This window comes from Populus trichocarpa, chromosome 12, assembly GCF_000002775.5.
Source record: "Populus trichocarpa isolate Nisqually-1 chromosome 12, P.trichocarpa_v4.1, whole genome shotgun sequence".
Taxonomy (NCBI): Eukaryota; Viridiplantae; Streptophyta; class Magnoliopsida; order Malpighiales; family Salicaceae; genus Populus; species Populus trichocarpa.
The window spans coordinates 1235602-1258661 of record NC_037296.2 but is presented as its reverse complement, the minus strand read 5'-3'; the positions used below and the strand labels follow the sequence as shown (position 1 = coordinate 1258661).

The 23060-nt window shown below is 37.6% G+C and overlaps 1 protein-coding gene and 1 long non-coding RNA gene across 11 annotated transcripts in view; one reads left to right on the top strand and one right to left on the bottom strand.

Moving 5' to 3' along the window:
- LOC18103631 (rust resistance kinase Lr10) overlaps positions 1-23060 on the bottom strand; it is a 59555-nt gene that overhangs the window by 21835 nt on the left and 14660 nt on the right. The window contains exon 4 of one of the 10 annotated variants that reach the window (XM_002317731.4): positions 14042-14581. The exons of the other annotated variants lie outside the window; for them this stretch is intronic. Coding sequence (XP_002317767.4) covers positions 14261-14581 — 321 coding nt within the window. The 3' untranslated portion in view covers positions 14042-14260. Of the gene's footprint in view, positions 1-14041; positions 14582-23060 lie in introns of those variants that run through there. 10 annotated transcript variants of the gene reach the window in all.
- The window catches only part of LOC127904127 (uncharacterized), a 57512-nt gene that overhangs the window by 21234 nt on the left and 13218 nt on the right, over positions 1-23060 (top strand). The window lies entirely within an intron of this gene.

Here is a 23060-nt window from a genome sequence, read left to right as displayed (position 1 = left end):
AGTGTCGAGAAATGTTGATGTTATTCTTGTCAAAGATTTTGCAAATTCAATCGATGTTCTTCTTGTTTGACAATCTTCCTTGTTCTGGAATCAAATCTCATATTTCAACGCTCATGTCTATTCAAATCTAATTGTTGAAATGAAATCAGAGAGATGTCAATTTTGAAAAGTATTTTTGGAAATCAAGCTTGTTTGGTCAAAGATCCAACACACGTTATTCAATGTAGTCCTTTGATTGCCTTGTATTTTGAACACAGAAATGACGCGTTGTAAGATTAAAATGACTTTTTCATGGTTCTTTGTGTCAATTTTAATCTTTGATCTTGGGTATATCTTTTGATGGTCTGTGATGAGGTGACCTTCTGTGAATTTCAAGGAAAACAAAAGGCTCAAGTCAAAACTTGAGGATTCATCAAGAAAGATTGTTTTCTTTTTTAGCACCAATTTTATCAGCATGCATAATAACCAGTAGCTTAATTCATGAAGCCACGACTCTTGTGGAAAAAACTCTTCAAGTTTTGAGATCGCCATTTATCGGTTCAGATTGCTTACTTGATCAAAAAAGGGCTTTTAAAAGCACGTAATGCAGGCTATGGTTCATGGCTTATGAAAGAAAGGAAAATTCAGGCTCAAAAGGTGTTTGAGGGTTTCAAAGACCTAGGATCAACATCAAACTATTCATCAACTCTTTTTCTATTGTTGTCTTTGTAGAGGAAATGACATATAACCTTATTAACCTTAAATATCAGAATTCTCTTAACATAGGTTATATCCAAATCCAACTTTTTCTTTGATGAATAATCAATCTCAATCATTTGATAACTTCAGGGCTTTATCATGGATGCCAAAGGTCATGGCTTTCACATAGCATTTCTCATAGTTTTCTAACATGCCCCCAGTCTAGGTATTCTTTCTTTTAACTCTCTCTCAAACGTTGGACTTTTGTTCTAAGCCTTCTCTTTCACTTTTGTCTTTTCTTATTTGCCCCCAGTGCGGGGTGTGATCCTAGTCAGGGTTTCTTGAAAGAAAATATTTTACCAGGCTCAAATGGGGACCACAAGGGATAATATTTCAAGAAACGTGAAAGGATAACAAAGATGGCCTTTTCTCATTTCAAGCAAGGTCGGTTAGAACCGATAAATTTTGACCTCGTCCAGTGTAATGATTTGGACTTGTAAGAATCATGATTCACGAGTCCATAACTATTGAATCCACTACATGTCATTATGCATACTGCTAAAACTAGCTACATGATGTGTGGCTCAGTTTCAAAAGGTATGAGTTCAAAATTGTTTGGTCACCTCCTGTCATTTTCAAGCATCAAGTCATTTCCGCAATCAAAACACTTTTAATGTTCAGGATTGACTAGCTTTAATTTTGTATGTTGGAGTTTGATCAAAAAAATATTTTTGTCAAAATACCCTTTGAAAGAAGCATCCCTTGATTTCAAAACAACAAAAAGACAAAGAAAAGACATGTTTCGTTCAAGGATGAGATGTGACCCCAAAACAAAATGCGGAATGACAACTCCACAATAAAATGATGGACAATTCAGCACCATTCTTGGATAAGCTTTTCTGGCCATATCTGTGTTTTGCCGAGCAACTTCGATCACTTGTTATTCTGATGATGTTCTAGTGACAAAATGATCGATGACATCATCTTTCACAAACTCAGCTCGATTCTTGAAACTCCTGCATCTGTCCAACTAAAATGGCCCAGGAACCCACCATGATATATTCACATCTCGTTTGAATTATACCACGGTGGTTACATGTAATTTTATCGAAGTGGGTGCAACAAGTCTGGAATCTAACAGATGCTGGTCGACAAACTTGAGTGGCAGATGAATGTCAATCTTGGCAAAGACATTTGAGCAGTTGATGTTATGGCAAGACCTGACTAGGCAAAATGACTGAGGTTTCTCAATTGAGAGTCATCTTCTGATTCAACTCTCATCATTGTTATGGAATCCATGGTAGATCCTTCAATCTTTCCTCTCTTGATAGCTAGCTCAATTCTTTTGGCAATCCACACAACTTCATGTCAATATTTCAATGTTGTTGTGGTTGGTTGAGGGTTGTCGGAAACCTTTCAACAGCTTGGTAATCTTGGCAGCGTCCAGAAACTTGCAGCATCGCCACTGGCGACATGTGGAATCACGCATTGTCTTTATTGGAAGAGAACCTGATGAATCGAAAACTCTTCTACCTCATCTTCGATTGCTCACAGACAGTGCAACAAACAGACACCTGTAGAGGGAGTTCTCCTCTATTGAAGTTTCAGTCTTCTTCATGTTGTTTAGTCCGGGCTTGTCTTTTCTCCCTACTTTTGTATTTCAATGCTGACACTGATGAGAGAAAATTATAGATGATCAGAAACTATTGCATCCCTTCTTGGATTCTCCACTTGTAGAGCCACAAACAAATTTCTGCAGAGAGAGCTCTGCCACGGTGAAGTTCTATATTTGCTCCTGTTTTCTAGCTCAGGTCTGGCTTTTCTGCCCACTATAGTGTTTCGATGCTGAAACTGGTGGGGTAAATTTTCATATCGTCTGAAAGCTACCACATCCCCTCTTGCATTCCCCACTTGCAGAGCCATAAACAGGTTTTTGTAGAGAGAGCTCTGCCATGTCAAAGTTCGATGACTGCTCATGTTTTCAGACTAGGTCTGACTCTTCGGCCTACTCCAGTGTTTCAGTGCTGAAACTAATGAGACAAAATTTTGTAGCATATGAAAATACTGCATCCCCTCTTGCATTCCCCACTGGCAGATCCACAAACAAATCTCTACAGAGAGAGCTCTGCAACATAGAAGTTCAGTGTCTAATCATGGTTTTTTTTCGGTTTTTTTTTTTTACATCTTGTGCTGCTGAACTGGAATTGAGCTCACAGTTGGGGTAACTTCAAAGAAGGCTAATGCACCATGCACAGAAGCTAGTAGTTATTTGGTGCCATTGAAAGATGTGGAGGCGATGGACAATTAACAGGGCAATTGACCGAGAACAAAAGTTGTCATTAGTTATGACTGAAGGAATTGTTGTCGTTGTTCATGACTGAAAAGGAGAGGTGCAGCTTCAATGGGACGTGGACGAGCAGTGTTCCCACAGAAGACCGTGCAGACATTCCCTTTCCATTTGATGCTCAACACTTGTTCAGGCAGATCTGAGCCTAACTACTTCCCCTTTGATGCTCTCAACTTTCTTTGTGATAATGAGCCTATATCTGACATCTTTCTTCATTTCCATCATCTTTTTCAATCACATGTAGCAAACCTCGGACAGGGGAACCTATTTTTCCTCATGGTACATGCATGATAAATGTATGAACATGTAATCTATATGAAGAACTCGCTCTTCGAGGGGTGACATATGGTCGTAACTCTTGTATGATGAAACAAGAATCTCATTCTTGCCCAAACTCTACAATGAAAATTTTCTGAGTGATGGCCATTGGGTCACCCACAAGTCCTGAATTCAAGATGCTTCAAGAAGGGCTTGCTCAGATGCAAAACAACTATTTACGAAGCATACATCCTAACGGCAGGTTCTAATCTTTTTACGTGAGACAAAGGGTAGGTTTACTACTTGGTCTCTAAACAAGGGTCTCTCGCTGTCCCAGTGATCGCCCTTGTAAAGGCAATATGGGGGTTCAGCAGATAGTGGGATGACACATGTACCAATCACTATCAGTCTAAACACTCAGCAAAGAGTTGGGGTTTACACAAACTTAAACCTTGACTCAAGTCATAAGGCAAGCTGCTAGTCCCCCACCTAACCTGAAGCTTGTGTGTGCTTTCAAAAATTAAAACATGTGATGCATGAGACAATTCTACACAATGCATGAATAAAAAAAAATAAGACAAAAAGCAAAAAATTTAAACACATCAAAAACACAAAGCTTAGTCCAATAAAGTTGAAAACAATACCTTCCCCAGTGGAGTCGCCATTCTGTCGCACGTCAGAAAATCCGCGCGGCATAGGCTGGTGATTTTTCGTTTGTTGTTTGATTTGATTGGTTCGTTGGAGTCGCCACCTAGTATTTAACTGAAGGCTACTAGGAAACCCGGGTACTGGTCTTATCAGAGATTTGCGGGTAAGGGACTGGTTGTGGTTAGGGAAGGTATTAGCACCCCTAACGCACCCTACCTGAGGTAAGCTGCTTCGTGGACTTGATGTGTTAAAGAAGTTTTAAAAATTCTGTTCTTTCATCGAATTTTAGAAATACGACTTACATGTAAGTTCATAATTCTTTATCCGTGAAGAAATCAAAATATTAAATTCTTCTTTATTCTTGCAATTTTATCATAGGAAAAAAACATTCATAAATAAAATTCAAATCACACATTCACTTTCACTATACTTTTCTTTTTTCTTTTCTTTTCTTTTCCCTTTTTTTTTTTGTACATCCACATTACAAATTAAAAAAATTCAACACTAAACAAAAATTACATTACATAATTTAAAAATTACAAAAATGGTCCCTAAAACTCCAGAAATTGCAAGGAAGGACTTCTGCAAGCCGGAACAGTGCCGCAGGAACAGCGGCGGCGCGTGGGTTCACGCGCCGCCGCCGGAAACTCCAAAATACAGGGGATCTGGAATGTCTTCTTCCCCTCTGTCTTCCTACGCCGGCGGTGACATGCAAGAACAACCAAAACACAACAAAGCCGTCGATTTTAGTTCTCTCTTCTCCTTCTCAGAGCTGGTTCATTCGGTTTTTTGGATCTGCTTCACTGCAGATCGGTCTCCTTCGGTCATCTTCTTCTTCTCCTCTGTTCCATGTGCTGCGCGGCAAGGAGGAACAGACGAGGGAGTGGTGTCGCTGCTGGAGGCGGTGAGCGGGGTCTGCTGGCCTGTGGGTTGCTGCTGCCGCTGGAGGCTGTTCGGCGGCTGAGGAAGGAAAGACCTGCTGGCTGAAGCGGGAGCCGTGGGTCTGAGGAGATGGGGAACGGCTCTGCCCGTTCTCTGGTCGGGGAAGATGAGGCTGCTCTGTGGCAGGGAGCTGCTGCGGCTGTTGTTGAAGATCAGAGGAAAGGGAGGGGGGCTGCCCCGGTTTGGTTTTGAAAGAGAGGGAGCTGTCCCTTGTTGCCGGCTGCTGAGGAAGGAAATACCTGCTGGGGGAAGGCTTCGGTGTGAGTGGTCCTTGATTCTGCAGGAAAAATGGCGATGGCTAGGGGCTGCTGGGTCTGTTGGTTGTGGGAGAAGGAAGTGAGATGGAGAGGGGAACAGTGTCGGCAGTGAAAGGAGGGAATAACGGTGGTTGGCCGAGAGAGCAAGAAGAAGAAGGGAGGTGCTGGGAGCAGGAAGGAAAAGGAGAGCTGCGGTGGCTTGGGAGGGGAAGAAGATGGTGGAACCGGCTGAAGAGGAAAACCAAAAACGTGTGGGGCGGCTCCTCTTGAAAAAAGGATAGGTTTAGGGTTAGGTTTTTTTTTGTATTTTTTCTGATGTTTCCAAAATTATCCCCCCCTTTGGAAATTTAGTGTAGCATGGTATTTATAGGAAAAGTTTTGCTAGGTTTTCAAACTAGTCCCTCAACTTTTCCTTTCCTTCTCTTTTCCTCTTTTTTTTGTAAATTTTGATTTTTCTTATTTTTTTGTATTTTTGAAAGCGAGCAATATCAACGTCAACTCAACAAGGAAAATCAGTGATCATAAAATTTACGCGTTAAAAGTTGAACGCGTTCCAAATACCTTTGAAAATTTAAATTCTTTTGAGATGACGTTGAAAATGCTAAAAACGATGCAAATATATCAAAAATGCATTTTTTTGGGTTTTCATTGTTTTTTTGCTATTTTTTGGTTTTTTCTGAAAAATTATCAAAACATGGGTCAAAAATTGGGTAGCAACAACTTCAACACTCTTCCTTGGTTCCGAAGCTGCACATTCATATCCTCTCCCTTAGATCTTCAAATCTATCTTTAGCTAAAGGCTTGGTGAACAGGTCTACTAATTGCTCTTTTGAAGTGCAGTATATCAGCTCTAGTTCCCCTTCTTGCTGGAATTGCCTGATAGCATGGAACTTGATCTTCATATGCTTGGTCCTGTTATGAAAAACAGAATTCTTTGAAATAGCTTTTGCTGATGTATTGTCACAGAACAATTCTGTGGGACTTCGTTGATCAAAGTCTAGATCATTCAGCATTTTCCTTAGCCATATCATTTGCTTTACTGCCACATATGTTGTTATGTATTCTGCCTCTGCAGTGGAATATACAACCACTGATTGCTTCTTTGAGTTTCAACAGAAAATGCTTCCTCCTATAGCAAAGCAATAACCTGAGGTGCTCATCATTTCTCATCACTTCCAGCCCAATCACTATCAGAAAAACCAATTAGTTTAACAAAACTTGATTTCACAAAATGCATGACAAACTCTAATGTCCCTTTCAGATATCTCAGAACTCTCTTGGCTGCAACAAAATGGATTTGACTTGGACTTTGCATGAACCTAGAGAGGTAATTAACTGCAAAAACAATATCTGGACGTGTAGCAATTAAATACAACAAGCTACCAACTAAACTTCTGTAGGTTTTTCCATTAGTTTTGGGAGCTCCATCCTCCTTCATTAGCTTTTGTCCCAGTACCATAGGTGTACTGACTGGTTTGCAATTTTCCATTACAAATTTGTTTAGTAGCTTCATTGTAAACCTCTTTTGACATAGGAAATAACCTTGCTCCGACTGAGTTACTTCCATGCCTAAGAAGTATGACAGCAAACCAAGTTCATTCATCTCAAACTTATCCTTCATGTTGGTTTTAAACTCCTCTACCAGCTGCTTCTTGTCTCCTGCAATCAATAAATCATCTACATAAACTGATACGATTAGAGTATGTTTGTCAACATTTTTCACATACAAAGTTACTTCATTCATGCTTCTTTCAAAGCCTAAGCTCAAAAGATACCTATCCAATCTGATGTACCAGGCTCTAGGAGCCTGTTTAAGTCCATACAAAGCCTTCTTTAGCAAATATACTTTGTTTGATGTGATCTTATTTTCAAAGCCATCAAGTTGTTCAACATATATTTCTTCATTTAGAACACCATTCAAAAATGCAGACTTAACATCTAATTGAAAAATATGCCAACCATTTTGTGCTGCTAGAGCAAGCAAGAGCTTTATTGTATCAAGCCTAGATACTGGAGCAAATGTGTCAGTGAAGTCAATACCTGGCTCTTGTGAATAACCATTCACTACAAGTCTTGCTTTGTGCTTGTTGATACTCCCATCTGCATTCAACTTGGTTTTGAAAATCCATTTCACACCAACTACCTTCTTGTGAACGGGTCTGTCAACCAGTATCCATGTTTCATTCTTTTCTATCATTGTGAGCTCCTTCTTCATTGCAGCTATCCATACTTGTGAGTTGATAGCTTCTTTAAAATCTATTGGTTTTGCTTTAGCAACATTGCACCCGCTGTAAATGTCAGCTAAGGATCTTGTCCCCCTTACTGGTTTGTCATCGATAGTATCATCATCCTCTATAGCATCCAGTTCAATTTGATACTCCTGTTTTGTCCCTTCAATTGATGCAGCTTCCCAGTTCCATATACCATTCTCTGCAACTTTTACATTTCTAGCAATCACAACTTTATTAGATTTCAGATCATAGATTTTATAAGCCTTAGATTTTGTGCTATAGCCTATAAGAATTCCCATATCAGCCTTCTAATCAAGTTTTGTTCTCTTAACTTCAGGTTGCAAGACATAGCAAGGGTTGCCAAAAACTTTTAAATGATCAACATTGGGTTTAAAGCCATACCAAATTTCATAAGGAGTCTTGTCTCCCAATACTTTTGTGGTCATACGATTTAAAAGGTAAGATGCTGTGTTTACTGCCTCTGCCCAGAATTTTAATGGCATTTTCTTCTCATATAGCAAACATCTTGCCATTTCCATCAATATTCGGTTTCTCCTCTCACTGACTCCATTCTGTTGTGGAGTGTAGGGAACTGTCAGTTGGTGTTTGATCCCTTCTTTTACCAAGTATGCCTCAAATTGTCGAGAGGTATACTCTCCTTCATTGTTAGATCTCAATATCTTCAATCTGTTTCCTGTTTGTAGTTCAACTGCTGCTTTGAACTTAACAAACTCAGCAAACACATCAGATTTTGATTTCAGAAAGTAAACCCAGCAGTACCTACTATAATCATCAACAAATAGAAGAAAATACTTTAAACCATTCAATGATTCATTATGCATTGGCCCACACACATCTGTGTGTACAAGCTGGAGTTTTGACAGTGCTCTATATGCATTGTCCGGAAAAACAACTCTAGTTTGTTTTCCTAACTGATAGGCTTCACAAATACTCTTTTGTTCCTGTATATCTGGTAAACCGTGAGTCATCTGCAGGTCAGCCATTCTCTTTAAAGTTGCATAATTGAAGTGCCCCAACTATTTGTGCCAAAGAACAGATTCATTGTTCTCATAAGTGTTAGCACTCAAACATATTTCTCTCCAATCAACATTAAAACTTTTGTTCATCATTTTTGCAGAAAGCAGTAGCACTTCATTTTTATCTTTAATATCACATACTCCATCATTAAAGAATATTAAGTAACCAAATTCAATTAATTGTCCTACACTAACTAGATTCTGATTGATCTTAGGTACATAAAGAACATTTTTAAGAGTTTTTGTACCTGACAATGTTTCTACTTCAATTGCTCCTTTTCCTTCAACCTTCACATAGTCTCCATTGTCAATTCTGACTCTAGATAGATAACTTTTATCCAAGTCTCTGAATAAGTTCAAATCTGTTGTCATGTGGTTAGTGCAGCCACTATCAATGAGCCATGATGAGTCGTTTGCCTTTGTTGTGTTACACATTTCCTGTATTGTAGCCATGAATAAAAGATCTTCCTTGACTTTTGAACAATCAACTACTTGAGCTTGTTTTACTATTTCTACTTTATTTTTGCAGAATCTTTGAATGTGACCAAATTGCTTGCAGTTTCAGCATTGTGCATTCTTGAGCCAACACCAAGCTTCAAAATGATTTGTTTTCTAACAGAATTTGCAAGCAGGAAAATGTTCTTTCTTCTATTTCCCTCTAATGAAGTTGTTGTTGCTGTTTTGTTGCCAGTTATTGGATTGCCAACCTTTCCTTTTTTCTCTTTTTCCTTCTTGATTGTTTTTGTAAAAATTCTTAGCCCGACTCTTCTCCTTGTAAACTGCAACAAGAGCTCCTTCACTTGATCCTTCTTGTCTATAAGCTTGACTTTGCTCCACAGCTTGCAATGCATTTACCAGTTCTTACAGGCTCATTTTAGAGAAATCTTTAGAATCTTCTAAAGAGCAAATTTTATGTTCAAATATTTCTGGTAGACTTATCAGAACTTTCTCTACTATTCTTTAATCTGGAAAATCTTCTCCCAAAAGTCTCACTTGATGTCATGACCCGAATCCCGAATCCATGACCGACACATAGGCAAGGTTCCCCTCCAAGGTTCCATACCTATGCGAACCCAAATTTACATACAAACTTATCCTTCAACTAAGTCAATCAAAGTTCAACACAGCAGTAACAACAAAACTAACTTTATAATATAATTTGATTGTCTTAATATAATTTCATAGTTTTGGAGCACTAACTAGACATAAAGGAAAATGTATAAATTACAACGAAAAGAGCAGGTTCGGAAGGTTCAACATAAGTGACCTACTATCAAGCTATAAGCCTGAAAAGGTAAATAATGAGAGGGTGAGTTCAACAACTCAGTGAGTAGATAATGTTCAATATACACATACGAGGTAATACAACAATGAGAAATATATATATAAGTATGGCTTTAGGTTCTTTTAGAAATGTTTCTCAAATTGGCCATAACAAGAATATCATATGGTAAAACTCGTCAGAAAATCAAAATGCAATGAGCATGAGGCTCCGTACTGTGGGATGATCAGTCCACACAGGTTGGTGACTCCCCCGACCAACTAGGGTTCAGATACGATCTGCACAAAGACTAACACTACCCTGTTAGCATGGGTATTCTGACTGACATACCATAGGTTCATAATCATAATCAAACAAACATATTCATATCTCAAAGCTCAACTCATGACATCAATCAAATGAGGAGCTATCAATTCAGAAGTCAATTCAAAATATATACTGGTTCATATCAAGAATTCAGATTCAACAATTGATCATGCTTTATCATAACAAGGATAATAATCAGCATATATATTATCAAGAAGCATGATCCAATTCATATTAACAAATCAAATATTTATAATATTTCTCATGCATATGGAAAATTATCCACTCACCTGACTCAAAAGCAAACAGCACTCAAAAGCAGATACTGAAGGAAATCCTACTGACGTCCCGCCGGTAGAATATCAGGATTATCTGAATACAAAGGAGACACGTTCAAGAATGACTCAAAAGAACATTTAACCTATTTAATACACTTAACTAAGGGTGTATTCCATAACCCTATATGTTTTTGAACTAACTAGTCAATTTTCCCAACAATCCAAAATTTAACGGTTTTCCCGAAATCTAATCCATAATAAAACAAATAATAAAATTGGTATTAATTCACTAATTAACCCTCAATTACTCATCAAAACAATCTATAAAAGCTAATATTACAGCTAGGGACTAATCTGAATTTTATCATATTTTTAAGGGTCAATTTGTAACTTTTGTCAAATTGAAGGACCAAACTAAAAATATCATAATTCCATTACTATACTAAAATTCTGACCATAATTAATCCTCAATTCTGTCCAGAATATCTCATTATGCTCCAGGGACCATTTTGGAATTTTACCAAATTTTTAGGGTCAAATTGTAATTTTTGTCAAATTGGTGGACCAAATTGAAAGTGTTAAAATTTCATAACTATACTGGAATTCTGCCCTTAATTCATCTTTTATTCTGTTCAGAATCTCGGAATATGCTCCAGGGACCAATATGTAATTTTCCAAAGTTTGGGGACTAAACTGTAATTTTCCAAAATTGAGGGACCAAACCAAAATTTTGTCATCTTCAACCTCCGACCCAGAATTTCAACAGAAAACCTACTTTTCTTTCCAGATTTCTAACTCAAAATTCACCATTTACACAATTCATAACTCAAAATCATCACAATCTTCCATAATCAACTAAATAATCAATTACCCACAACAATCAACCCCATAACATTCAATTTAATTCATCAATTAAACCCAAAACACAAATTTTCAAAACCCTAACATTCATCAAAACTGAAATTAAAGTTCAATTAACATACATTTATACATTTAACAACCTAAATCTTACCTTTAAACTTATTTCTTCAATTCCTTTATATTTCCCTTCTAAGTTCCCTCTTTTCTCTTTTTCTTCTTCCCCTTTTCTTCTCTTCTCCCGTCAGTTTTTCACTCTTAAAACACAGTTTTTTTTTTCTTTCTATTTATATTTATCAAGTTTGTTGAATTACTACAATACTCTTCATTCATTTATTCCTACATCTAAGCCTTCAAGAGCTTTATAGCCTTTTCCTCTCTTTAATTCAAAACGTTACACTTGATTCACAAGTTTTGAAATTTGAGAAGAGAAGTCTTTGATGGTTTCATTTTCTTTCATTTTCAAACCTTCAAACTGTCTTCTAAGATTTAAAATCTACATCTTCATTGACTTCTCATCACCATGAAATTCTGCTTTTAATTTATCCCATGTTTCTTTGGCAGATTTACACGCCATGATCCTTGTGAAAATGTCTTCACTAACAGCATTATGAAGACAGGTAAGAGCTTTGAATCGCTTTGCCTTTTCTTCATTAAAAAACTTCATATGTGCGATCGTAAGATTGTTTCCTAGTGGAGTTGGTGGCTTATCGCTCTCCACTATCTCCCATAAGTCAAAAGCTTTGAGATAAGTTTCCATTTTCACAGTCCACACACCAAAATTTTGCCCTGTGAATACTGGTGTTTTTGCTGGAAAATTTGCAGAATCCATTTCTTAAAAAAAACTCACTTAATCTCTCGTGTTTCACTCACAATCCCTTCAAAGATCAAAGAATGCTTTGATACCAATTGTTAATAATAGGTATATAAAGAACTGAATGTTGATGATAACCAGAAAAACAAAGAACAGAGAACTTGAAGCAAAGAACAAAGAGCAGAATGTTTTTCTTGGGTTACTGCCATCCCTTAGCTTTTATTTATAGATGAAATTAATCACAACACAATTAAAAAACTTAACTAACATAAACTCCATTTAAAGAGTTATGTAACTTATCCTAAATAAGTTTCAAATATTAAGAAGTAAAACTGACTAAACAACATTAAGATAATGATGTTACTAACAAATAAACATTAATGAAAGATAGCATATGGCTGAGACATTAATTTCAGCTTTGGTGCCATAACTTCAGTTATGGCTCCGTATATAATGGCATGCTCCGAAATGGGAATTCTATTGCAATAAAGATGTTAGGCAAGTCGAAAGCAAATGGTCAGGACTTCATCAATGAAGTTGCCACCATAGGAAGGATTCACCATGGTAACATCATCCGGCTCATTAGATTTTATGATGGGTGTAGATTTGAAAAGAAACTTACTTGTGAGAATTTACTTTCTTATCCCTAAATTGATTACTTCAATTCCACTTCAATTACTAGAATCAAAGTGATATTCCACAGTACAAATATTTCTATAGATCTTGTCAAATTAATGCAGAGAGTTCAAGATGGGAGAAGAGAAAGAGATAACCATGTTCTTTTAACAAAATGAAAAACCTTTTTTTTTCATATTGGTTATGTCCCTTTATATATAAGTAGAGGAAGCGGTTATTGTTTTTAGTAATTCCTCTAAATACTTGAACTAGACCCATCTCTTATGGGCGGACCAAGCCCAACCCAATAGCCAACATCTCTCACTAGCCCATGAAGGAATGAATCTATATCTAATACATTATATTTCAAACTTGCACAAGAATTTCATACTTGACGAACGGACCATGCGACCTGAAGCATACAGTGAAAGGAGCTCCAATATATAAGCCTAATACAGACTATATAGGAGACATCAACCTCATAATTAATTATTTCTTAAAGTGTAATAATATAGCCCAAGTATTTTTAGTTATACATGACTGAATATAATTCAATCCCTCAAGAATTTCATACCCAATCCATCTTTACAATTACAAGTATTCTAAACCATAGCAAATTTATTAGAATGATATGATCTCGGCTGGTGAATACAAGTAACAGGTGTATAACTAAAATTATCTTTTCTTTTGCACTCATATCAATCACATCTGAATTAACTCGATTTCCTAAGAGTATTCCTTTAAGTCAAATCATTCCATGACTATAGAATATACTCCTAAAGTAGCGATCATTCAAAAGTCATAAAGAGTAAGATTTTGAGATCTTAGATATGATCTCCAGGACTCACATAATAAAAAAAAAAGAGATCCATTCTTTATTCTTGTAATGGTTGTAAGCACATGTAGTATGAAATACATGCTATAGTGAAGCTTACTTTTTTCTTTTCTGAAAACAAATGAGTATGTCGTTATACTTTTTGTTAAAGGAAATACACCATACAAGTCTTAGTCTTGTCGTCAAAAAACATAGATTTCAAATCAGAAATTCTCATTTGCTCACTATCATTAGTGGCAAATGAATAATTTCATACTCGGCTTCAATCATAATAAAGACATGAATGGTGGGAATTCATTCATGTCAATTCTTTTATTTAAGAACCTCATCTTAGTCTCAATCAAGATGACTTTTTAAGAATTACTTTGAGTTAAAATTGCTCCCGCTACACTCAAGTCGTTTATTGAGCATTAAAACTCAAATAGTTTCATCTCCACTCACTTTACAAGCGTTAGAGGTAATTACTCATATGAGTAAACTAATCTAAATCTATCAATATATTTTAACAAATTGTATTATACAATACTCACATTATATTTCATAAAACAAATAATGAATAATATGATATGCTAATGACATTTATTTATTATTCAATCATTGTGAGCCTATGCTTTTGATTCAAGAAATGACAGCCATTCTTATCACTTTGAGAACCAAAAAAATAAAGTTCAAATATTTATACTTAGTTTGCGTTGATCATATTGGCGTCAGTAATACATCCGAAACACCATCATTGTTCAATGTACGAAGATTATATTACATGCCTTGCTTTCAGTTGGACAAATATTACACACCCTCAAAGATTATAGAACGCCTCACTCTCTGCAGATATGTTTGCGTAGCCCTTCTACTTGACTACTTGATCATTGCATGCTTACTCTGTTTCAGAGATCACCTCCAACGCTTGATAATGAGGTCTCCCTGGCATATTTGCATGCATTCTTCCAGGACCTGCAGAAGCAAAAGGGCTAGGAGGCATTGTTAACTTGTCTCCTTCTCCTTCCAACATTTGCACGACAGTATTCATGGACGGACAATCCACGGGGTGCCACTGAATGCACCATAGTCCTACAAGAGTCAGCTTCTTTGCGATTTGCGCGTCCCCCTCCTTTTCAATTCTGATTCTCAGCTCTTCTCCTTTATCCAGGCTGTTGTAGACCCATTCTGGGAAGTAGATTTGGTTGCTGTTCTCTACCTTATCATCGATAGTCTTCCTCCCTCCGACCATTTCGAGCAACACCATTCCAAAACTATAAACATCAGACTTATAGGAAACATGCCCAAAGTTCCTAGAGAAAACTTCAGGTGCAATATACCCCATGGTTCCTCGAGCTGTAGTCATGGACACGGCACTCTGATCCTTGGAGCACAGCTTTGCCAGACCGAAATCAGAAATCTTTGGATTGAAATGGTCATCTAACAAGATGTTATGAGGTTTGATGTCGAAATGGAGGATTCGCTGATCACAGCCTTGGTGAAGATATTCGATGCCTTTAGCCATGCCAAGAGCAATATCCTGAAGCTTCTCCCAGCTAAGACTGGAGGTTTCGCCATGTTCTGAAGATACAAATTTCTCTAGTGATTCATTTGGCAGGTAATCATAGACTAGAGCTCTTCGAAATCCATCAGCACAGTAACCAACTAAGCGTATAACGTTGACGTGATGGATCTTTCCCATTGTTGCCACTTCATTGATGAACTCCTCTCCGTTTCCTGTTGAGTTGTTCAGGATCTTCACACACTACAAGATTTCACAGTTTTACCGACGAAAATATTCCGTCGGTGTGTGATTAGAAGTTCGTCGGTGATTTTTTTACCGATGTAATCACCGACGGAATACGTCCGTCGGCTTTTCTTTCGTCGGTGATTCCCTCTTCCGTCGCTATATCGGTCGGAAAAACAAAAAAACCATTTTCTGATTGTTTTACAGACGGAATTGGCGCGCTAAAAAAAAGATTCCCGCTTGAAATATACTGACGGATTTTTATTCCGTCGGTGATATTATGATTTACCGACGACTACTAATCGTCGGTAAATGTGTCGGTGAGTGTATGAAATACCGACCGAATATATCCGTCTGTAAATTCGTCGGTACGTGTGGCAGCTACTGTTAAATGTCGACGGATTAATTCTGTCGGTAAGTCCGTAGGTGAGTGTATGAAATACCGACCGAATATATCCGTTTGTCAATTCGTTGGTACTAGTGGCAGCTACTGTTAAATGCCAACGGATTAATTCCGTCGGTGAGTGTTTAAAATACCGACCGAATTAATCCGTCGGTAAAATCCTTGGTAATAGTTTTTTTTTCTGAATTTGTTTTTAAAAAATTATTTAGGATATATAATATAAAACTATATAAATTAATTGTAATACAAACCAATTATGCAAATAAAATTTATATTAAACATAAAAAAAAAAAAACAAAGTGAAATAATATTCATTACAAACTGAATATGTTTCAAGAAAAATATTAAATGAAGTTTTAAAGGTAAATAATGTTTATTACAAATTAATATAAAGGTGGAGCTGAGGAGGAGGAGGAGATCCTGGAGGAGGCTGGTGGTTATACGGCCAAAAAGGATTAGGCGCACATGTTCCACTATTTGCCATGTTCATAACCATTTCGCGAAGCTGTTCATAAGCCGCTTTTTGTTGTTCATAAGCCGCTTTTTGTTGTTCATACTCCACTTTTTGTTGTGCTTGAGATGCTTTGATTTGCTCAGACTTCGCTCTTTGTTGTGCATGAGACGCTTTGAGTTGTGCGTACTCCGCTGATAGGTGGTCGTATTTGTCGGTGAGCTGAGCCGTGTGTTGCTGCAAGGCCACAAGCTCCTTAGATTGGGAGCTCGATATTGATTGGGAGCTCCCAACGGTTGAAACACTACGTGTCGACCGCAAGTTGTCGGCCGTAGTGTTGGAGAGCCCGTAAACCCGATTTTTATCGGGTCCACCTGACGAGCCAACCTCCATCCACAAATCCGGATCGAATTCCGAATGGGTCAAAATATTGTCCCCGTATCTCTCCCTCAACCGATTATTACAGGTCTCCTGAAAATAAAATAAAAAAGTTATCATCATATTCAATACAATAAACATAATAACTTACAAAATAAAATGGTTGAACAAACATACCACGAAATGGCTTGCACGGTTATCAACGAACTGTTGCGCCCCCTTCTGGCGGTCTTGACTCCGCACGTGCGTCTCCACAAACAGCTCCATCGGGCTCGGCTCACGTCCAAGAGACGCAGCCTATAATGAAAAAAGATATATTAACAACAACTGAATTTAACGATATATTTCATTTAAATTAATCTTACCATCCGTTTCGCATGTGCAGCAAACGAAACGGAGCCGCCAGTGTGCGTTGTCACCCCGCCATGAATTGGCCGATTCCGGTTGCCAGCACCGGACTGTGAGCGTCGTGTGAACTGCTCAGACGTCACGTGCTCAAGATAGTGCGGCCATATATCTTCCGAGATGTATATCGGTTTGAAATCCCTCCAAACCGCAACATCATTCCAACCTTGGAAACCCCTATCCCTCGCGGTTGTTTTTGCCTTTTTTTGTGCTTCATACCAAAAATCACGCAACCTACTTCACGCAACCAAAAATTACATTTCGAAACATAAATTTTTGTCTAAAAAAATCTTGTATTGTTTTCGATCTTACCTAGTTGCCGCGTGATTTTCCCACACCCTCCTCACAACAGTGTTATGCTCACTGTCCCAGCAGAATTTGTGCTGTGTATAAATAAACAAGTTTAAATAAAAATAATAATTTATTTACAATTATATTAATAAGCTGAAAATTATAAATTAATACCAACCTCAAACCTGTTAAACCATGCATTGATTTGAGGCATCCATTCAGGATGCTTGGATATCTGACTCCATTGAAACAATGGAATCTCCATCGACGATTTAAACGCCGATGATATTACTCGGGCGGCTTCAATGTTTGTGAACCTAAAAATAAATGAAATAAATTCAATAGTGATTACTTCATAAATTATGTTGTAATTTTTTAAAAAAAAACTAAAACCTTAACAAACTTACATTGAAAGGTCGTCCTTCCACTGTGCCTCGTACTTGCGGGTAAATTGATTCCGCTGCGAAGGCACGCCGCCTCTGCGCTGTGAAGTACCGCTGGAAGACGCAGCATCGGTTGAATTATGCCAATACAACAATAAAAAATATTCAATAAATTCAAAAAACAAACTATAGACTTTAGCAATGAATTATGCAACAAAAACTATAGACTTTATCTACATTACAAAAAATCCACCAAAACAAAAAACATAACAAAAAAAATAGCAAAAAAAAAAACCTTAAAGTAAAATGAAATAGAAGAAATACAAACCTTTTAAACTGATGGAGATTCACGAGATAAAATGCTAGAGATCGCTTGTGAAACCTTTGAAGAAACCTTTGAAGAACGGAGTGAAGAACCAAGAGGAAAACAATCGGTGAAAAACTGAGGAGAAGAAAAAATGAACTGAAGAGGCGGTGGGGGGAACTTAAATGCCAGTTTTACCGACGGATTCACCGACGGATATAAAATTAATTATTATTTTAATTTATTCCGTCGGTAAGGTGTTAAAAATCCGTCGGTAAATTTTGAATTTCGCACCAAATTTTTCAATAACCCTCCATATTTTTCGTGGTCCGTCGGCAAGCTGAAGCGGTCAGAGATGCATTTAATGCCCAACCCTTTGAAATTCACGCGGTCCGTCGGTAATTTTGTCGGAAAATTGACCCGCCGACAAGGTACCGACGGATATAACTTCATCGGTATGGACGTCGGTGATGTGGTGGCATTTCAAGTAATTATTTTCGAACTCTCTGTGAAATGCCGACGGACTTAAGCCCGTCGGTGTGGCCGTCGGTGATGTGGTGGCATTTCAAGTAATTATTTTCGAACTCTCTGTGAAATGCCGACGGACTTAAGCCCATCGGTATGGACGTCGGTGATGTGGTGACATTTCAAGTAATTATTTCATGTCACAAAATATATCATCCATGATCAATAATTATTTCGTAATTGTGGCATTTCAACTAATTATTTCAAGTAATAAATATTTTGTATTTCAAAATATATCATCCATAATCTAAATTACATGAAAAAATGGTTTTACATAGGGCTTCATTTTGGTAGTTAGTCAGAATTTTCTTCTTCTTCGTCATCAATTGAATTGTCATCACCTTTATCGCAATCTTCAATATGAATATCATCTTCTTCATCGACATTTGCTTGTCCGCTAGAGCTCAAAACAAAATTCAACTCCTCTGCGTCAACATCAACAAGACTATCATCGAAAACACAAAAATTTGAATTTTCTTCCAATTCAATCGAAGGAGCAACTCGATATGGTTCAACCACCTCACTAACTTGAAAGACTTCATCTCGCACACTTGTGTCTTCGTTCTCATCCTGAACAACCTCGACACGACCCCGGGGTTTCGTTTTTAAAACGGACAACCAATCCACTCTTGATCGATCCTTTCTAAATGAAGGGGTGTATGTGTAATAAACTTGTTGACATTGCTTTGCGAAAACAAAGACATCGTTTATGTTGCGAAGTCTAGCTTTTGAGTTGATTTCGACCAGACCATAGTGCGGATCAACTCTGATTCCTCTGTCAGTCATGTCATACCAATAACATTTGAATAAAAACACTATATTCTGCTCGTTATGATATTGCAGTTCGACGACCTCTTCTAATCTACCATAGTAGTCAACTTCTAACTCACTACTAGTGGATCCTTTAACACAAACACCGTTGTTATATGTCTTTCTTCCTTGCCCGTATTCTTCAGTATGGAAAACATATCCATTGACAAAATACCCGTTGTAGCACTTACATTTTCTTTCAGGCCCCAGGCTTAGTGAAGACAATGACTTAGGTGCACTCCTTCCCATTTGATAAACCTTGTATGTAATGTACATCAATAAACAGTAAATGAACGAGAATCTCGTAATGACATGCATACGTACAGTAATTTTGCAAGTTAGAATGAGTTTGTGATAGTGCTTACATGTGTTCTGAACCACGTGGCAAACTGCTCATCTTGTAATTAAAAGATCTGAGATTCGGTCAGCTGTGAGTTATTGGAGAGCAAATATTGACGATGTTGCCTGCAAGTGATAATGAGTGTATGATATTACAATATATAATTAACAGTATATTACTAACAAAGTTTAATTAGTATAAACTTACTGAATAAAAGGTCTCAACTCATCACAGTTAAATAGAACATAGTTGTGTGCTTGTTTGAACTCTATTTCCGACAAATATCTTCCTCTTACGGCATTTTTAGGTGTGGGTCGTCCAATATTGGAGAATATTGACAAGTTCCCACTGGAAGGCACTTCACCGCCATCATCATGCCGTGGAACGCGATTGATTCTCGTTCTCAGATGAGGTTTGAAATAGTACGAGATAAATGTTGAGATCTCCTCAACAATATAGGCCTCACATATCGAAGCCTCAACATACGCCTTGTTCTTAACCTTTTTCTTGAGATTAAACAAGTACCTGCATTGAAATATTAATCAAGTATTTTCAATTAAGAAAAACATATAAAATACTTTTATATATGAATTACATTGCAACTGTAATATCTAACCGTTCAAATGGGTACATCCATCTATATTGGACCGGTCCTCCAGCTTTTGCCTCGAACGGTAGATGTATAGGGAGATGCTCCATTGAGTCAAAAAATGATGGAGGGAATATCATTTCAAGTTTGCATAGTGTCTCGACGATATTCGTTTGAAGCCTCTCAATGTGATCAACATTCAACTTACTGGAGCATATATCTCTGAAGAAATGACTGATCTCCGTGAGTGCATCTCATATTCCCTTTGGCAACAAATCACGAAAAGCTAATGGGATGAGTGTTTGCATAAACACGTGGCAGTCATGACTCTTCATTCCATACAATTTGCAGTCCTCTAAATTAACCAGCCTTGATATGTTCGATGCATGTCCATCCGGAAAACGCAGACTCTTAAGCCATTTGTAGACTAGCAGTTGTGCGTTTTTCTCTAACACGAAGCTTGCTCTTGGTTTTGCGACCCGTGACTCATCATAAACCAACTCCATATTTTTACGGTTACAATATAAAGCTATATCCAATCTAGCCTTGATGTTGTCCTTTATCTTCCCCTTCACATCCATGACGGTGTTGAAAATGTTCTCAAACATGTTCTTTTCGATGTGCATGACGTCAAGGTTATGGCTGATCAGATTGGTCTTCCAATAAGGAAGCTCCCAAAAGATACTTCGCTTTACCCAATTATGGGTCAAACCAAAACCAGAAAACTTTTGCTTACCTGATTGAAGGCCAAACACAATGTCATCGTACTCTGAGACAACATCATGCAATTCTTCACCAGAAAGACGCGGGGATGCAACATCTTTTTCAACTCTGCCAACAAAGAAATCTTTTTTGTTCTTTCTGTACCTATGATTAAGTGGCAAGAAGCGACGGTGACAGTCAAAAAAAGAAGCTTTACCTCCATTTGCTAGCGTGAATGCCTTGTTGTTTTCCATGCAGTATGGACATGCGAGTTTCTCATGCGTGCTCTAACCAGAAAGCATTCCATAAGCTGGAAAATCATTGATAGTCCACATCAAAGCCGCCCTCATAAGGAAATTTTGTTTCCTCGATATATCATAAGTTAGAGCTCCGGAGGACCACAACTGCGCCAACTCATCAATCAACGGTCGAAGACAAACATCTATATTCCGCCCCGGGCTGCTTGGACCGGGTATGACAGTAGATAAAAACATGAACTCCGGCCTCATACACATTCCCGGTGGCAAGTTATAAACTGTGAGTATGACCGGCCAACAAGAATAAGGAGCAGCAAATGACCCAAATAGGTTGAATCCGTCTATACACAACCCAAGACGCACATTCCTTGATTCAGCTGAAAAGTGAGGATGAACACTGTTAAAGTGTTTCCACGCTTCGCCTTCAGAAGGATGAACCATCACTCCATCAACCGCATGGTGTGCTTGGTGCCATGTCATGTGCTCAGCAGTCCTTGGTGACATGAATAACCTCTATAGTCTAGGTGTGATCGGGAAGTATCTAAGTTTTTTATATGCCACTAGAGTCTTTCCCCTGCCAGTTCTAGGTTTGTAACGGGAATGCCCGCATGTCATGCACTCGGTCATCTCAGCATTTTCAAGGTAGTATAACATGCAAAAGTTAGGGCACATGTCAATTTTCTGGTATCCTAAACCGAGGGGTTTCATCATGGACTTCGCAGCATAGAAGTTCTCTTTCAGCCTGTTCCCTTCAGGTAAAATGCTTCTTGCCCATTCAATAATCTTGTCATACCCGGCCTCACTCAACTCGTGATCTGACTTGATGGTGAACACCTGTGCTACGGCCGATAATTTACTGTGGTTCGTGCAGCCATCCCATAATGGTTCGTCAGAATCTTTCAACAAATCAAAAAACCTAGCTGCATCTACATTAGGTTCTTCTTCTACAATTGGACATTGACTGACATTACCTTGATTCATTCTCATTGCATCCATAACCATATTTCTGTAAGGATTAGTGTTGTCATTTGCCGCTTCATGCACGTTGCTAGCACTAGAAATAGACCCAACCACCGTTTCTTCCATTCTCCTCTCACTCTCGCTAACAAAAACTTCTCCATGTGCATACCAACACTGGTAATTCTCCATAAACCCTTTGTGTAGAAGATGCATCATTACAACATCTGGATGCAGATACTTTTTATTTTGACACTTCCTGCATGGACACCTAATACCGCCTCCAGTAAAATTTCTAGGAATAGATGTTGCGAAATTAATAAAACCCTGAACCCCGTTACAATAATCCATCCTCCGCAATCCTTAGGGTGAATCTCGATACATCCATGAACGATCATCCATGATTTATATCGAACCTCTATAAAATTATGATGACATAATGTATTAATTAACTAAGTTAGGTAAATAAACTTGCAAAAATATTACTTTACCTCGAGATTATCCAACAAACCAATCACAACTTCTCATAAATATTAAATATTCATTATCATTTATCAACGTCCATACAAATTAAAATATATAAATTTACAGAAATTAATTACCACTCCGCGATACCATTGACAAAACTTTAAACGGACCCATTAAGGAAGCTATTAATTATTTCAAAACAGCACATGTACTTCGGTAGTTCCATAAAATTTTAACAATTTACAAACAAATACAATCTTACAAAATCTAAAACAAACCATGTCAGGTATAGAATTATACATTCATATACTACAAGTTTGTTTGAGAAATAACAATAAAACATGTACATTTATTAACAAAATACATATACTAAAAAAATGATAAAATTAACATTTAATTAAATATTAAAATTTAAAAAGAAAGAATTACTTACAAAAATTGATAAAATCCGTCGGTAAATCAGAACACGGATGCTGTGACCACAAAACTTCAAGAAATATAACTTGTTATGCTGATATGAGGGAGATTTTTGTTTGGGGGGGAAGGGGGGCTGGTTGTTTGCAGATGGGGAGAGTTGGGATTAGGAAGAAGAAGGAGAAATAGGGAAGGAGAGGGTCGGTGGAGTGGACATATATTAACTTTTACCGACGGTTTCACCGACGGAAACTCCGTTGGTGAAACCGTCGAT